Source organism: Mesitornis unicolor, unplaced genomic scaffold, assembly GCF_000695765.1.
Source record: "Mesitornis unicolor isolate BGI_N332 unplaced genomic scaffold, ASM69576v1 scaffold4489, whole genome shotgun sequence".
Classification (NCBI taxonomy): Eukaryota; Metazoa; Chordata; class Aves; order Mesitornithiformes; family Mesitornithidae; genus Mesitornis; species Mesitornis unicolor.
Genome location: NW_010207828.1, coordinates 56,275 through 72,619, shown reverse-complemented (window position 1 = coordinate 72,619; position 16,345 = coordinate 56,275). Strand labels below are relative to the sequence as shown.

General features: G+C 41.2%; 1 protein-coding gene across 1 annotated transcript in view; it reads left to right on the top strand.

The window, feature by feature from the left end:
- The first annotated feature begins 3,985 nt into the window (after positions 1-3,985).
- Positions 3,986-16,345, top strand: part of GIGYF2 (GRB10 interacting GYF protein 2) — a 61,048-nt gene continuing 48,688 nt past the window's right edge. The window contains exons 1-4 of the mRNA XM_010192249.1: positions 3,986-4,068; positions 6,589-6,718; positions 8,950-9,045; positions 12,963-13,071. Coding sequence (XP_010190551.1) covers positions 4,028-4,068; positions 6,589-6,718; positions 8,950-9,045; positions 12,963-13,071 — 376 coding nt within the window. The 5' untranslated portion in view covers positions 3,986-4,027. The remainder of the gene's footprint in view (positions 4,069-6,588; positions 6,719-8,949; positions 9,046-12,962; positions 13,072-16,345) is intronic.

Sequence of the window (16,345 nt, the reverse complement as noted above, 5' to 3'; positions counted from 1 at the left end):
GCATTTTAACACAAATCTAGCCAGCAGAATCAAGTTCTGACTTGTCTGGAGCAGACGTTTCTGAGAGCATTAATAATTTGTTAGGTACTAAATAGCGAGCTTGAAAAATAATTTAAAAAAACGTGAGCTTGGTGAAACAGCCATTGTACCTAAAGCAAACCAATGAAATTAGTTGAGTGTTGCTGATAGCAACTTCTGTACCTGTAATATTACCTGATAATTGTGAGTGAAAGCCATTTAAAGGCTTAATGTTACTGGATTACATTTTGTCTGCTCAGAGGATGGACTTCTGACTTCCCAAGTACTAAGCTGCTGACAAAATAGGATGGTTTTTCCCTTGCCAGTCCCCAGGGTGGTGGTGGGGTTGATGTGAATTCTTCTCTTTTCAGTCCTGCTTGCTGATGGTGGTCTATGGCTGCAGCACCACCCTACAAAGATGGTGTCCGTGTTCCAGTTTGTGAAGCAATTGGATTTTTTCCCCAGATATACATAAAAACTACAGCTCTTAGTAGGATTGCAGTGACAGCTTGACTAAGGATGGATTTGATTTGAAGAGCACCGTGGAGGAATGGTGGGAAGTCCTCGGGTAGCATTCTTGTCCAAGCAGTGATGCTAACTGGGCATTAGCAAAATATGGTCTCAGTTTCTTGTTTCAACTTGAGGCCGTTCCTCTTTGCCCGTATAAAATCTGTGACTGTGCAGATTCCTCAATCAATAGCCTTTAATTTGTAGAAAATCTTGATTTATAAAACTCTAGCAGTTCAGAAAGGACCTTTTCCCTCATCACTTTGTATCAAGGAGGACATATGTTCGATATGTATTATTTTTGTGATTTCCTATCTTTGGCTAATAAGGAGGTAGTGCAGATAGAACATTAACATTTCAATTATTAAAATTGAAGTTCAGAGCCCAAGACAGTTATCTAGATAATAAAGATCTGATAAATTGGTGCTTTTTTCTTGGCCAGAATTGTTAAATTTTATGACCTTACAACTCATTCCCTTTTCTTAATTCCTCACCCTTTTTCTTGCTCCACCCTGACTCTTTCCTCCCAACGCCACATAGTCCACCCCAACTTGCCTTTCCAGTTCGTGCAGCTTCTTCGCGTGCTGACCTGTGTGGTGTTCAGTCCCCGTCACAGCTTCCTCTCCAGTTTTGGTTCCACGCTCTCACCTTTTGGCTGCTGCTTTGTGCACCAGCAGAAGCAATGCATGGCTTTTGTTTTCCCTTTCTTGTCTGCTCTGACATGGCCAAGTGTATTCCTTCTGTGCGCTTGCTGTCTTAGCTTTCTTCAGTCTTCTTCCTGTTCATTTGCCCCCCCTCCTCCCCAATAATTACTTGTTTCCAGAGTCCCTTCTTTCCAAGGGTTTTCTCTCAGCTTTGCCAGTAATTTCTTTTTCCCATGTTTTGTTTCTGGGTAATTAAAGTCACCTGTTAGACCTACTCACAGAATCACAGAATCCCAGAACGTTAGGGATTGGAAGGGACCTCCAAAGCTCATCCAGTCCAATCCCCCTGCCGGAGCAGGAACACCCAGATGAGGTTACACAGGAAGGCGTCCAGGCGGGTTTTGAATGTCTGCAGAGAAGGAGACTCCACAACCTCTCTGGGCAGCCTGTTCCAGTGCTCTGTCACCCTCACTGAGAAGAAGTTTCTTCTCAAATTTAAGTGGAAGATAACTCAGGATAATGAGGAAGATAATGAGTATCTCAGGAAGATACTCAGATAATGTGCAGATCTGTTCTAATCTGTGGTGTCGTCTTTTTTCTTGTTCAGCTACAATTTCATGCACTTATAGGTGTCTTGCTTTGAATTAAAAATCTGTAGGGTCAAAACTTCTAGGGAAAAAGTAACTTGTCTGAATGCAACACAGAAGATGAAGCCAGCAAAGAGTTCTCAGAATGAAGTGTGATGGCCAAAATAAGGAAAGTCATTTTGCAGCTCAGTGGGATGGGATTAGCAGGCTCTGAGTATGCTTGTAGGTACTGAAGTGCTTAGGAGTCTAGTAAAGTAGGATGACACAGTACCCTCAGTTTTTGGGAAGGAAACCGAGTCCAAAGAGGATGGAGTCCAGTGGGTTCAAAACTGGTAAAGTACTGGATGCTAACTGATTTTTAGTTCTTTGTCCTTGTAGCTGAAAAGCATCAGCTGTGTCTTCATTGCACTTTAACATCCAGCACCAGCCTTCTTGGTGTTACTGATCCTAAGCTAGCTTTGGTGTTAGGAGCTCAAGATCCCATGTTCCCTGGTGATCCACATGGGTTGATCTGCAAGCACTCCCTCCCCCAGCAGAAGGATTATGGGCATTGCAGGGAGCCAAGGAAAGGGCATCCAATTCAGGCTACTGGGAATTGGTAGAGGCTTCTCTCTGCCAACATGTGCATGATGGGTTGCTTGAATTTCCCCACTGTATTTTCAGGTGTGGCTGCTGTTTGTCATCTTTAGGTACCTAACATTGCAGTCAGGTTTGCTGGATGTTGAGTGGATGTACCAGGAGCATTTGAATGACCTGTTGGCTGCTTCAAAAAGGCAAGCCAAATCAGACCAAAGTAATTTCGAACTGGGCTTGTGAAGCTGACTGGGTGTTTTTGTATTAGCTTCTGGTGCATGTAGTGGGGATAATCCCTTTTCATGATACAGAGTTATTGTGAAAATAAAAATATTATTATTTATGTATCAGGTATGTTGTATATGGGAAGAAGTTAATACAGCATGTAGTAAAAATGCATGAGCCAAATGTTGGCGGGTAGATTTAGTCTGCAGGGAATGTTACAACCATTTGTGAACTTATGCCCAAAAGATTTGGGTAAAATCTGCTCAAGCCGTTTTAGCGTGGTATTTTTTCATTTTCTGCCTTTCAGTCTGAGATTTATTTTTTTTTACTTTAATCAGTATACTTCAGTAGCATATAAGAAAAAGCCTTTTCCTTTGATTTTGTCTTTTCCTTACAAGTAACTGATGCCTTTTCCACGTCTATCTCCCTGCATTCTGTTTTTCTTTTCCATCACCTTTAAATGCAAAGTACAGACAAACTTTTGAAGCTCCTTATTTAGTCCCTGGGTCTATGAAGGAACAGAGTTCTGATAGAGTGAAGCTCTCCCCCAGCATCTGTCTTTTCGGGTTCTTGATAAACCAGTTTCTGTAGGTAATGCTTGAAATTCTTTTTTGTTTGGGCTTTTGCTATGGCGTGCTTGATTTTTAAAAAAGAAAACACAAACCCAAACCCCTTCCTCTGCAGATGGGGATTTTGCCATTGCTGGAAGGAAGGAGGAGCTGTGTTCTCTCCAGTACGGTTTCATCTGCTCTTGTCCGTGTTGATGCACAGGAACTTGAGCTGACCTTGACTGGTGTCTGCAGGACCTTGGCCAGTAGGAGTGAAAGTGGCTGAAGTCTTAAATTGTGCTTTTGTTTTTTCTTTTCTTAATAAAAGCAAGAATGAGAAATGCTGTCGTCTGCCTGCAGATTCAGAAGGGTGTCACAGCGCTGGATGTACTCCATCTGTAGAAGGCGTATTTTTTAAGAATGAGCTATGGAAATGTCTTGACTACTCTGCCACTCAACTGGCAAATCTTTCTTGCTGTTACTCTAGTGGGTTTTTTATCCTCTTGTAATTGTCAGGAAGCTGCAGTTCTGTTAATTAAGTATTACTGTTCTTACAGAAGAGGATTATGCATCAAATTCTCTGGTTGTCTTGTGATAATCACCGATTTGAAAAGGGACTGTTTGTACAAATTGTTTCTTCAGACATCCTGATCCAGTGTCCTGTCCGAGCTGCTAAAAAGAGGGATTTAGGGAAGAGATCTTGATAGTTATTCCTGTATTAGTGAATTAATCTGTGTTGGAGAGCTGAAATGGATTCCTTAAACAAAAAAAAGTCAGGTTTTTTTTTCCTTCTTTGCATGACCCGGTGTTCTGTTGTATTGTGATAAATTTTATGAAGGGCTCTATTAATCCAGTTGTTTTCATAGTAAACGTTTTTATTTTTCAGGTTCATACTTTTTAAAAAAGAGGAATAGAACAGGAAAAAATGGCAGCAGAAACTCAGACACTTAACTTCGGGCCTGAATGGTGAGTTTTTTCTGTTTATGAGACTCGGGAACGTTGTCTAAAATTTAAAAAACCCCTTGCGTTTCTGCCCTTAGGGACTGAATTGATTATAAGACTGAATGCGATACAGTGTCTTTGTTGTTCCATACTGCTTCACCTCAGCTCCTGGCCTGTGACTGAAGGCAGTATTATAAAATTAGTCTTCATTTTGTAAACCGGCATTGTGTACGAGATGACTTGGGTTTGATGTTGCTGTAATGCATGACATTCACATTGCCACGAAGTATCTGAGGGAGGAATAATGTTTATGATCTCAGAGGTATACACAAAGTAAGTGAGGAAGGCTTCTTTGTGTGGTCTTTCCATGTGATGCATATTAATAAGGAAGCTCTTACACTCGCCTTACTGACCTTCAATCTATAGCTAAGCAAGCTTTTCTTTCACTATTAAAACAAAATAAACTTACATGGAATAAAGTGTGCGCTTCATGTCCTGGTCTCCTGCATGTGTGCCCTGAGAAGTGTCAGGAAAAATGAGCTTTTGTGTGAGTCATGTATTGTGTACATGACACTGTATAATCTCGTGTCAGCTATTAGTTTTCCAGCTTGGCTGACGTGCATTGTCCCGGCTTTTGCTAAAGAGTGATTGCACAGGTGTGTTTATTGTTCAATATTTGTTCCAGTTTCTTGATAAAGTGTTGGTGACTGCAATTACAAACAAGAATTCTGGTTTCTGAGGAGTGGTGTGAACCTGCAGTGTGTAAACGTGTGTGGAGTGGTTATAGGAAGGATAATTGCTGCGTAGCGTGCGGTAAGACTTACTGGAATAACGTAGTCACTTCTGCAGACACATTTTTATACACAATGTACAAAAATTGGGGAGTATTCAACAAAGAAGTACGACATGATTTGTGGCCTGGAAAACAATGAGAGAGCTCAGTCTGTTTTGTTAGATTGAAAGAAGGTTAAAGAATGACTTTATCACTGTCTATAAATACACCCACCAGGCAGATAGCTTTTGCTGGAGTGCTCTTCAGTGTAAGAGACAGACATGATTAGATTCGTTGATGGATGGAAGCCAAAGTTATATTAAAAAAAGAGAAGGGGGAAGGCAACTCTAAAAAAAGCACATATTTCAACAGTAACTTGATTGCTGTGTCATAGTGAAGGGACTTCAATCTCCATTTGGTTTAAAAACCAATTTAGATTATGTATGAAAGGAGATATTATACTTCAGTGAGTTACTAGATTTTTACAGTAATAATGGAATAAAATTCTAAGAGGTGTAATTATTCTTTTGGCTTTGGTATAGTAACGTGTGCTGTTGTATCACTTAACAGTGAAACTCTCAGTTACATTCAATCTGGATTGGAGTTGAACTGAGCCATCTAATCCTTTGAATAATGCCTCCCCAGGCATGTTTTTTTTAATTTGGGAGTGGTATATAAAGAAACTGCCACTGGGTGGCACCAAACTAAAAAAATAGGATAAACATTTGACTTGCAAATTACTTTTTCCTTTCTGTTTAAAGAACAATAAACCAAATCAAAGCACGCTTCAATAATCGGGTGAAAGGTAGCCTCTGAACGAATGGTGAGGTTTAGAGCACCTTCCTTCCCAAAGATTCTGTGACCATGGAGTTTTCGTTGTTTTACTTGTGTGAGATGCACATCAGGGAGAATGTAAGAAAATGGCCTGGGTTTTGTTTCTTAACACACATCCTTTTGTAGAACACTCTTTGAATGTAAAAATACAGGTTATTTGGGTATCTGAGGAAATGACTGTGCAGAATGAGATTAATCCAACTGTGGAGTGGGAATAATCTGTAAGAAATTGAGTATCTTACCTGTGTGGGATGGGGCCAAACTTAATAACATATTAATAATAATAGCATGTTACTGTAAGTTAGATTACTGCTTGAAATGTCTCCAGTAAAGTGTGGCTGTGATTTGTACGTCTCTTTAAAATTCAGACAGTAAGCTAAGTGATGTATGCATTCCCTGAAACATGCCATTAATCTTAAGTTCTGGAAGGGGAATTTGGAGTAGGGTAGGATTGCAGAGATGCAAGAAGAAACATCATTGCAAAGTTCGCTGTCATACAGTGTGTGTGAAACTTTGTCTTTGCCACAGTGCCCTCAGCATGGTAGGAATTGTTCATGTAAAACAGAAGCTGCTGTCTGTGGAAGGTCTACAACCGAATTTTGTGCAGCCAGTGTAAATAGCTTAGTCAGGCTTTAGGCGTGCAGCTTGCTTGCTATATCATCAACGCAGGAGTTCTCCAGGGGATGAGTTGAGTTCCTTGATGTGCTCACAGGAATATTTTTTGTACTTTCTCACTTGGCTATGGGAAAAATAAGGGAAGCTGTTGCACTCTTCCTGTTGAAGCACGAGTTTTGAAGTTAGACTCTTAATGTCTTTTACTGTCAATGCTGGATTGATTCGATTTGTGTCAAAACTGTAGATGTGCTGAGGGGGTGATAACGTCGGTGAATCCACATTCTCCTCAATTGAATTTCCATTGCTTTTCTGCTTTATTTTAGGCTGCGAGCTTTGTCTAGCGGTGGGAGTGTGACATCCCCCCCTCTGTCTCCGGCTTTGCCAAAATACAAACTAGCAGACTATCGCTATGGGAGAGAAGAAATGTTGGCACTTTTTCTAAAGGATAACAAGGTGAGCAGGAAGAGGAGGAAGAAGCGATGTGTGTGTGTTCCTTGTCTTGTGATTGGGAGTAGTTACTTGTGATTATGGACAAAGAAATTGTGTATCCCCTGGCAAAGAGCTGAAGAGATCTGATAGTGAGTTGTGGGTTTTTCTCATGTGTGTGTGCTTATTTGAATCCACGCTTGCTCCATTTGTTGTTTGATTCTTTTTGCCACTTTAGGGGCAACTTCCTGTGCTCTCTGAGAACAGAAAAACCTGATTGTCCTGTTCAGCCCCACTGCCACACATGACTGATGGTTAAAGTCTCCTTGCAGCTGTGCAGATTTGCTTGCCTCAGTAGGATTTTATTTAGTGTAGCATAAAATAGTTATTTGATTCAGCTTGAAAGTCAGGCAATAAATCATGTTAGCAGATAATCTAGAAGAGGCAGGAGCTCACCATTTATCTTGGCTTAAGGCAGTTCACTTTAGCAGGTAAGCAGCCCAATGAGAGCAATCGTCAGGTTCTTCACTTCTCTGGGACTCGGGACACAAATGCAATTTAGCACACGTGAGACGGAAGAGCAGTGTAGAAAGTCAGGAACTTCCCTCTGGTTTGATTTCGAATGAAGGTTCTCAGCGATACAGAAGTGACATTTCAAAGGGCATTTCAGGCGAATGATTCATGCATTCTGCGTTTGTAAACACTAGGTTTTTCTGTAGATGGTGGCAGAGGTTGGCTTTTGTTGCAGCAGGCACATAGAGACTTGGAAGTGAATCCCTCTGAGAGCCTTACCCTCGAGTCAGGGGGAGACTGCAAGAAACGATGTCAGGTTGTGCCTTCAGCTTTCCATATGGATGTGCACACACACACCTCCGTGTTTCTGCCCTTCCATGGCTGCGCTGACATTTTCATACGGTACTGGGAGCCTTGCACTGCTTATACCCGGATTCAAGGGCATTGAATGTTAGAGTTTTTTCTAAAGCTGTTAAGTGTGCGGTAGCTTAAAGCCATGCTTTAACATGCAGAATTATCCTGCTCTACTTTGCAAAGCTGTGATTTAAACCTTGATGTTACGCTTGAATAAGTCAGCCTGTCAGAGGTCATTGGTTTTTGCAATCTGTGTGTTATATCAGATGATGCTAAGACCTCTGCAGTTGCAGCTGATTCAGACCGAGCTATTAATACTCTGTTACAGGAAGCTCTTTGGTTATGAATGGTCCAAAAGAATACTTTGTGTTTGCCAGAAGGGCATTATTATTAGAGTACTTCTTGCTTTTGGTATACACATGTTTCCATGGTGTTGAGTAATTCTCGTTACTGAGACTAAGAGCACTGCTGATACTGTTTCTAGTTTACTGGATGCAATATTTTTCAACTGAATCTTGCACCCTGGTCTGTTTTCAGTCTTTAGCTTCAGTCTTTGCTGGCTGAAGATTAGGCCAAGTTGCATCTCTGATTAAAAGGTACTCTGATGGAAAGCAGGAAGACTTCTGCTAACATACATCCAAATGAAAGAATAAAACCCTAGGTTGCTTTGCTTCAGTTAAAATTGGGAGAAGTCTTTAGTACTGTGAACCAGATATATTTGAGATGGTTCTCTGTTGGCATAATTAGAGCTCACTTGGCTGTAATTGCAGCTTCTTGTGCACATGCTCAAGGTCACATCTGCTGATGGAGCTTCCATCTGATGATGGACTGATTAAAAATTAGTGTTAAAATGTATTTTGATTTAAATGAGTGTTCTCTACTTATTAAATCCCTGTCTATATTTTACTTTTGTTTGTTTTACTCCTTGTTGGTTGTAAAGTACAAATGCTGACTTTAAATGGAGTACAACCTCTGTGCTGAATGTGGTAGTTTTGTTAATATATGAATAAAAAGCTGTCTGTAAAAGTCCATTGAAGTTAAAGCAATACCGTCTAAATTTACCAGATGAAATGTCACTTGGTTTGGACTTGGGCTGCAGTGGTGTGGAAGTTTAAATTCTGGTGTGTATGATCTTGATACTTCACGTGCTGCTTTGTGGGTGGTGGATGCTTTGGATGGCTTTTCCATAAGAATTGTTTTCGTAGGGGTTGTAAATTTGCAGGGGAGTTACTCCTGCCCCCAGTCAATGGTACTGGAAGTGCTGGTGAACTGTGGGGACACGGAGACAGAGTTGGCAGGATAAATTATTTTTTTGTAAAGCAAAGCGTGTGGCATCATCCCTGCAATGGAAATACTTGACTATCTTAGTGTGCTGTTTTCCTTTCACACAGATACCTTCAGACCTTCTGGATAAGGAGTTTCTGCCTATTTTACAAGAGGAGCCCCTGCCACCACTGGCACTTGTACCTTTTACAGAAGAAGAACAGGTTTGTATTATTTTTTCAAAGGAAATCTTTAGATTGTCATTAGTATAATGGTAAAATAAAGAGTATGCCTTCATTCAAATAAAAAACACCAAAATTTAAGGTCAGTAGATTTCAGGAAAAGAAATTATGAAAGCGTGCTGTGTTAGCATCAAGTTTAAATTCCATTCATGCTCAATTACTATTTTATATTTGAACAAATCTTTTTCATGCAGTGTTCTTTTGATGGCAGTCAACTTGTTAAATCTAGGATCATCTTCTGGGAAGCCTTACCTGTTTTTTGTTCCCACATCACTTTCAGATCAGTGAAATGTGTTCTACAGTTTTTGGACCACTTTGTTGTAGTAGAAGTGTCTGAGATCTGTAGCTTCAGTTTTGTAGACTTTGGAGAAGTATTTCAGTTTTATGACTGTTAACCTTTCTTAGGAGGGTGCAGTACTCTTACTGGTTTTTATGTAAGCATATGTATGGTTGGTTATTTCTGTATTTGGTATCTATAGGTGTGTAATTAATTGGGGAACAAGGGAGAGTGAGAACAGGTACTCCACAGAGACTCCATTTGTCTCCATTTTCCCCACTCCAGAGTCAGGGGTGACTGATCTGCGTAGTTGATTCTTATTTCTTGTCTTTTTAGGGTGCTGTCCATTGACATAAGATGCTAATAGTTTAGCTTTTAATCATCAGTCATGTTTAAATTCATGTTAATAGTCTGTAGGTGTTTCATGTCATAGTCTTAAAAGGCAGCTGAAGGTGAGAATATACTTTTATGGGAAATCTTAGCCCAGCTCCCATTCTGCAGTGGGAACAGGAGGGATTCAAGCAGCAAGCCCAGGAAGTGGTCAGCCAGACCTCCAGTAGCACACCAAAATATTGAACCTTGGTGTTAAATACCCTTGGACATGGTTTTTTTTGCTGATGCGTAGTGGAGTCCTTCAGAGAGTGAACTACAAACCCTTTACAGTTAAAGGGGGTGCTGACTTCTGGTGATTGTCAAGATACTCTCGAAGAAAAATCATCCAAGTTTAAGACTATGATGTTAAAAAATGTGCTGAGTAGCCTCTTGATAGAGGTGAGCTGGTAAGTGCTGCTGAGCTGCAGGGCCAGGGGGTCCTCTGCTGCAGTGCCCGGTGTTTCATCAGTCCGAGAAACGTGCAGGCAGTTGATGTGTGCTGTGTCACTGGTTTTTTCTGGCTCCTTTTCGCCTGTATCATACAGCAGTCTTCATGGTTGGCTTCACAGTTCTGTGCAATCTCCACAGAAATGTTAATCGGAAAGAAGAGGTCCATGTTCCCTTTTTAAGAAGGTCTTTCCTTTAATGCTTTCTAGGGAACCAGAGCATGTGAACAGTCTGTTTTTTCTTGTCTGAAAATCTTTCCCCCCGCTTTGTGACTGATTTGAGATACCAGGGAATGGCATTATTTAAGCTACCAGAAATTCCTGGTGTTTGTTCCCCATGACGTAATAGACTTTGCCATCAAGAATCGTATTCAGATGTGATCTTGAGGTGAATATTAACGGCTCTGCTGCTCGTCATGGTGCGGGAAAGCTCTGACCTAGGGATGGTAAAGAGTTTAGAACGCCTTTGTTCCCCCTCTGTGAGTCCTGAGGGTAGTGTTATCCTCTCAGAACTGGAGAGCTGGAGATTTGGGAGTCCTGCAGAGGACACGCTGCTCAGAACGTGTACTTTGGGGCAGTGTTCAGTTGAAGCTGAACCTGTCAGGCTTACTGTAGGCTTGCATTTAGAGCAATTCTTGCTTGCAACTTCAGAGTAATGGACCTGATAGAGTTTGTTGTATGTGTCGTATGTCCAGGAACAGCCTGTCTCAAGCTGATTTTAAATGTGCATTATCTAGAGGCGGATGATAGATAATCAGTTGTATGAATTTGTGCTTAAATTTGTGGAATTTAACTGGTCAGACACTTACAGCGACAGCGTTGCTTATTACAGGACATGGATGTACTTTAGACTGAACTGCTGGTCCTTCTTATGTGGAGCATCGCCTTCCTGGTGATAAGGGTGCTGTGCTAACCTAGAGCTCAACTGACTCACTTTGTAGTGAGTTTTGTTATGTGAGATCATAGATTTGTCTCAGATCTGTTTCCAGGGAGCTGTCTTCTGAAGAAAAGAAGAGTTTCTGCAGATAGTTTAACTGAGGTTTCCACCACCAACTGCTGCCAGTGTGCAGCTATGTTCTTTTGTCTTTTCTCCTCCCCTTACTCCTATTTGCATTAGGAAAGAATTCGGTTGTCTTTATCTTACCTGCTCGTGGAGTAAGGGACTCTCAGGCTCTTCATGAATATCATGGAGGTGGTGGTGTGTCCTCACTGGTTGTGTTTCTGACATCTGTTTCGTGAGCCATCTTCCATTTGCTAATAAGGAATTAACTGAGCCTCTCTTTTGGGGCAGCTTTGCTCTTTGGTGTGTGTTGTCAGAGATGGACACTGAGGTATCATACTAATGGATAGATAGTAGGGTGATTTTTGCTTTTTTGACTGCTTTTTTGTTACTTACTGTGGTCCTACAATGTGGATTATTACCACTTTGCACATTACAGGGATTGCATCTTCACCACAGCAAGAAGGAAGGGAGACTTTGTGCAGAGTTTAGGCAGACAAGTCAACTAAAAGAAGCTGGACAAAGAAGCAAGATTACTGTTTTGTTCTTAATGGAAAAATAAGGCATCGAAAATTAGATAATTAAACGGGAAAGGTGGTGGTTTGCTTAGAGGGCAATGGAGGTGGTTCACTTTGGCTTGCTGTTGAAATGATTGCTTTAAACTTTAAGAGCTAGCTAGGAAAATAAAGTCAGATTTACTGCAGCCTGACCTTGCTGTTTTGCCATGCATGACTGGATTCCCCCTAAGTCTACTTAGTAACCAGTTCTCTTGAAGGAAAATCTGCTCTGTAGGAAGAACATACTGAGCAGTTCAGCTTGTTTCTGAAATGGGTTAAAACTCCTTCAGATGTCTTTTGGCTTTGATGTTGGCCATTTAGGTTTTAAGTAGTGTATAACTGCTTGTCCCATTGTCCTTTGAAGACCTCCAAAGTCACAGTAATGCAGATGGGTTGAAGTGAGCAGTTTGCCTCCTTTTCCTGTCAAGAAGCCCAATGTAACAGCAGTTTGGAGTCCTTTGCATTCTGATTATTTAAAACTTGCATTTAGAAAGGTGTGCGAATATCAGGTTTGCTTGTTAATGTTTCTGAACATGCCCCTGAATTCTTTGGCCCAGTTTTCCAACTATTTGTGCTCAGAGAATGGGACCAGTGTTAGTTATAGTTATCCATTCTGTATTGAAGTAGCTTTTTGTTTAACAGTTATTTAATAGTAAAATGAAGTTGAATTTTACTGGTGTTTATTGTCTTATTAAATGAGTACGACTTAAATTTCAGAAGCCTTAAATACACTTAGTTTTCCCTGTAGCATGTTACTCCTGTCATACGTTTCCACAAAGAAGAACTTATTATTGCCCAATTGCGCTGGTAAATGTGATTTTATTCAAATTCTGTTGTTCTTTACATGTTCCTGCTTTGCTTTAGAGGTAAGTTTAGAATTGGTGTTAATTAATGGTGTCAGGTATAGGCAGTGCCAGTTTCTCTGCAGCTGAATGGCTGTGGTTAAAGCTGCTGATGTTCCCGTCACTTCTGTGTTCAAATGATATGATAAAGGAGTAGGTGCTCGCTTGCTTCCTTCAGAGCGTGACAATTTCAGGTAAGTATCTTGGAAGCACTAATATTGACCAAGATAGACTGCTTCAGCTGCTCACGTCTCCTAGGCATCCTTTTCCTTGATAGTTCTAGAGAATTTGTCGTGAATATAAGGAAAGCGAAGCTGGTATTAAGGTAAATTTAGGACACCGGTAAGTATTTCTGGTTTTGTTTCTGAATAGAATCTCACCGTGGCTCTTTCCTCTTCTTGGCAGAGAAATTTCTCGATGTCTGTAAACAGTGCTGCTGTCCTGCGGTTGACGGGACGCGGAGGAGGAACGGTGGTAGGGGCTCCTCGAGGTCGAAGTTCCTCTAGAGGTCGAGGTGAGCTGTCTGTGGGGTGTGCTGCGATGGAGGCGGGTGGTCCACCTTCACGCTTCTGCAAGATGTTTCACGGAGCGTGGTTACAGCCGCATTTTCTCATGCCCTGTTTCTTTTCCCTTAAGACTTTGAAGCCTTTCCAGTAAGACACTGTTAGAGAGAGAATATTGCACTTGGTGGTTGTTCTGCTCACCTTAGTGCATATCTGGTACCTGTGTTACTTGTCTGTGTCGGATTGGTGGGGGTGGAAAGCCAAAGGACCGATAATTTAGAGGCAGGATAGAAAATTGCTTGGTTCAGAGTTGTTAGAAATAACTTTATTAAAGAGATAAAACCAATTTATAGGGAAAGGGGAGAAGAGTCCACAAATGTGTTTAAAACATGAAGATTGTGGTAGGTTGTGTTCAGCATTCTGAAAAGTCATTTTTATTTATTAACATCCTGAGAATAAACAGGAGGTGGTTAATGGAAAGACATAATTGAATTTGGGAGGAATTTGAGTCTTGCCAATTTTAGTGCATCATTATAGTCTGTGTCTCATCCTGGATCACTGCAAACATTTGCAAATGAATTGAGAAAATGCCCTCGAGCGGTATCACCAGATTCAGAACAAATGGTTATATCCAGAATTTATCTTAGCAGTTCCCTTTTGGTGTGCATACCACTTTGAACACTGTTTTGTGGGGTTTATGTATAGGTGATGGTTTACATTGAGAATACTTGCAAGCTGATAACTTGGAAATATCGTCAGGAGTCATTAGTCGTGTAACCTCTGTCTCTGCAGGTGCTTAGGGGAGGTTTCTCTTGGGGTCCTTTCTAATTTAATTCTGAATGCCCTTAACTGGTGATATTTTCAATAACCTCTTCAGAAATCACTTCCATACATCATTAAATGCTTGACCAGAATTTTGCTTTAACTTAATTTGTTCTCTTATTCTTGTTCTCATTCCTTAATCCTGCCCCCTTCTTGGCTTACAGCTTTCAGGTATTTGTAGGTTGTCATCCGTCCTCTTTTGATGCTTCCAAGCAAAGGCAGAGACTTTGAACCTTTTCCAAGGCTGTCTCCAGGTTTCCCTGGTTCTTCCCCTTCTTTATTCAGAATTGGCTTTGCCCATAAGCTCAAGGCTTAATGAAAACAAAACCAAACCCAACCAAAGCAGAAACCCCCAAAAGCAAACCACGAGCTGTTAGCACACAGAGAGGTGTGGGGTGACACTCTTACTTCTGTATACCACGTGGAATTTCTGTTGGACCTGTGAAAGCGGCTGCTTTTTTCTGTGTGCTTCTGGCGTGCATGTTGCACTGCCACGCTGCGTGTTTTACTTTTCCTAGGAACACAGGTACTGGCTCTTTTCTTAGGCGTGTTAAGGCTTAATTCTGTGAATGAAATGAGTGCTGCTTAAAATTTGGGAACGTATGGCCATGGGCGCGCTCTCTAGTTTCAGGGTACCTTGACCATTTCCAATTTGCCAAGCGCCCTTTAGTTTTCTTTCTTCTGTCAAATTTTCCTTTATTTTTTTCGGTACCATTAAGACGATGTCATTGTTACGCGATGTGCAGTGGGTTGCTTTTTAATGGCCTCCACTAGTTTCAGTGGAGTCATGGGGTTAAATTTGGCAGAATGGGGCTTCTAATCCAGTAATTCTATTGACAAATCTATTTGTATGCATGGAAATTTTGTTTGGCAGTAAAGTTTGATTCACTGCACTTCAGCAGACAGAAGTTAAAATACATGCAGCGTTATTAAGAGTGTTTGAAACCTTCTGCTGCGTATGTGCCTGTTTTTTCATGCTTCATTTTTAGGAGATGTTAAGAAATATTAGCTCAAGAACTTAATGGCAAAATTAATCTTTCTAATCTTAATTTGATCTTGTTCTCTTAGTTTGTATGGATATTTGTGTTATATGCTGTGCTTGTTAGGCTGCTCTGTTGCTCTTCTCTTCTGTTAGGCTGTGCAGGACATTTCTCCACCTTACCCATTCACTGGTAGTTGTTGGTACGGTTTGAAATTGCAGGTTACCGAGCTTTCCTCCTTTCATTGATCCTGCTTGATGCTTGTTTCTGCCGCTTTCCCCTTCTCTTTCTGTGAGCTAGTAGTCTTGGTCTTTAGGCATGATGAGTCTTTCCAAAGTTTCTGTATCTCAGCAAACAAATTGGGGCTTCTGCCAGGACAAAAGTGTAGGTTTTTTTGTTGTTAATTATACAGGTGATGTTCTTGTAATTAAGAACTTTGTTTCTAATAGTTCTGAAAAGCCCAGTCCAGGACTGTGGACTTGCCAAAGTAACATGTTGGTTGCAAGTAGCAAGCTTTAAATGCCGTCCTGTTTTGTCAGGTTACAGTGAAAAGGACTTGCTCACTCAACGAACTGCTTCACTTTAACAGTGGGAGAGCATTTGTCTTTACTGCCTTGCAGAATTGCCTAGGTTCAAAAGGTTATCTGGTGTTTTTCATGAACGTTACATCGCTGTGTGCAGCAAAGCTGCTGCTGATCAGATTCAGGCCCCGGCTTTACCAAAACAAGATTACTGGCTTGAAGTGACTTGCGCTGCAGTAACTTCAGGGCAGAATTTGCATGTGCGATTAGGTTTGTTAATTGAGTTCCCTCGCTGAGGCACAAATCATAGAGCTGTGTTCCGATCTTTGGGAGCACAGGAGGGAATCTGCGGCAGATCTGCAAAGGAACTGATGGAAAAGTTACTGTTAAACTCTGAATGTGACTTTGCTTATCAGTAGTTAAAACCGCAACGTAACACTCAGTAAATGTTGTCTTAGTAGTCACCCCAAGTCTTTCCTGACGATGATTCTGCCTAGCTGATGTGAAAATGATTACTATATGGAAGTTGCTTTGATTTTTGTTTAAAACTGACTGTGTGCTGAAATACAGCTTGGCGTTACCGTTAAATACCATTTGCAGTGTGCAGCTGCCCTCAGCAGTGCTGCATGTGTAGCAATGCTGCATGTGTCCTGTGTGGAGACACAAATCCAGAGCATTTTCTGTAGTTCTGAAGTTAGATTCTCTCCAGAAACCAAGCACTTGCACATGACCTTTTTTCTAATTGACTTGTTTTCCTGGGAGCTCCCTGTGGTGTGCAGTTAAGCCCCCAGCTTTGTGCTGGCGGGACTGGAATGTCAACGTCCATGAATAAGAGCCTCAGAGAGGAGAGATTTAAATAGTGCCTGCAATGGGCTGTGCGCTTACAGACACCTTGTTTTGTAGCTGTTCTCTTTGGCTAAGACCCTTATGAAGGGTACTTTGCTTCCCATCAGAGCTCTTTC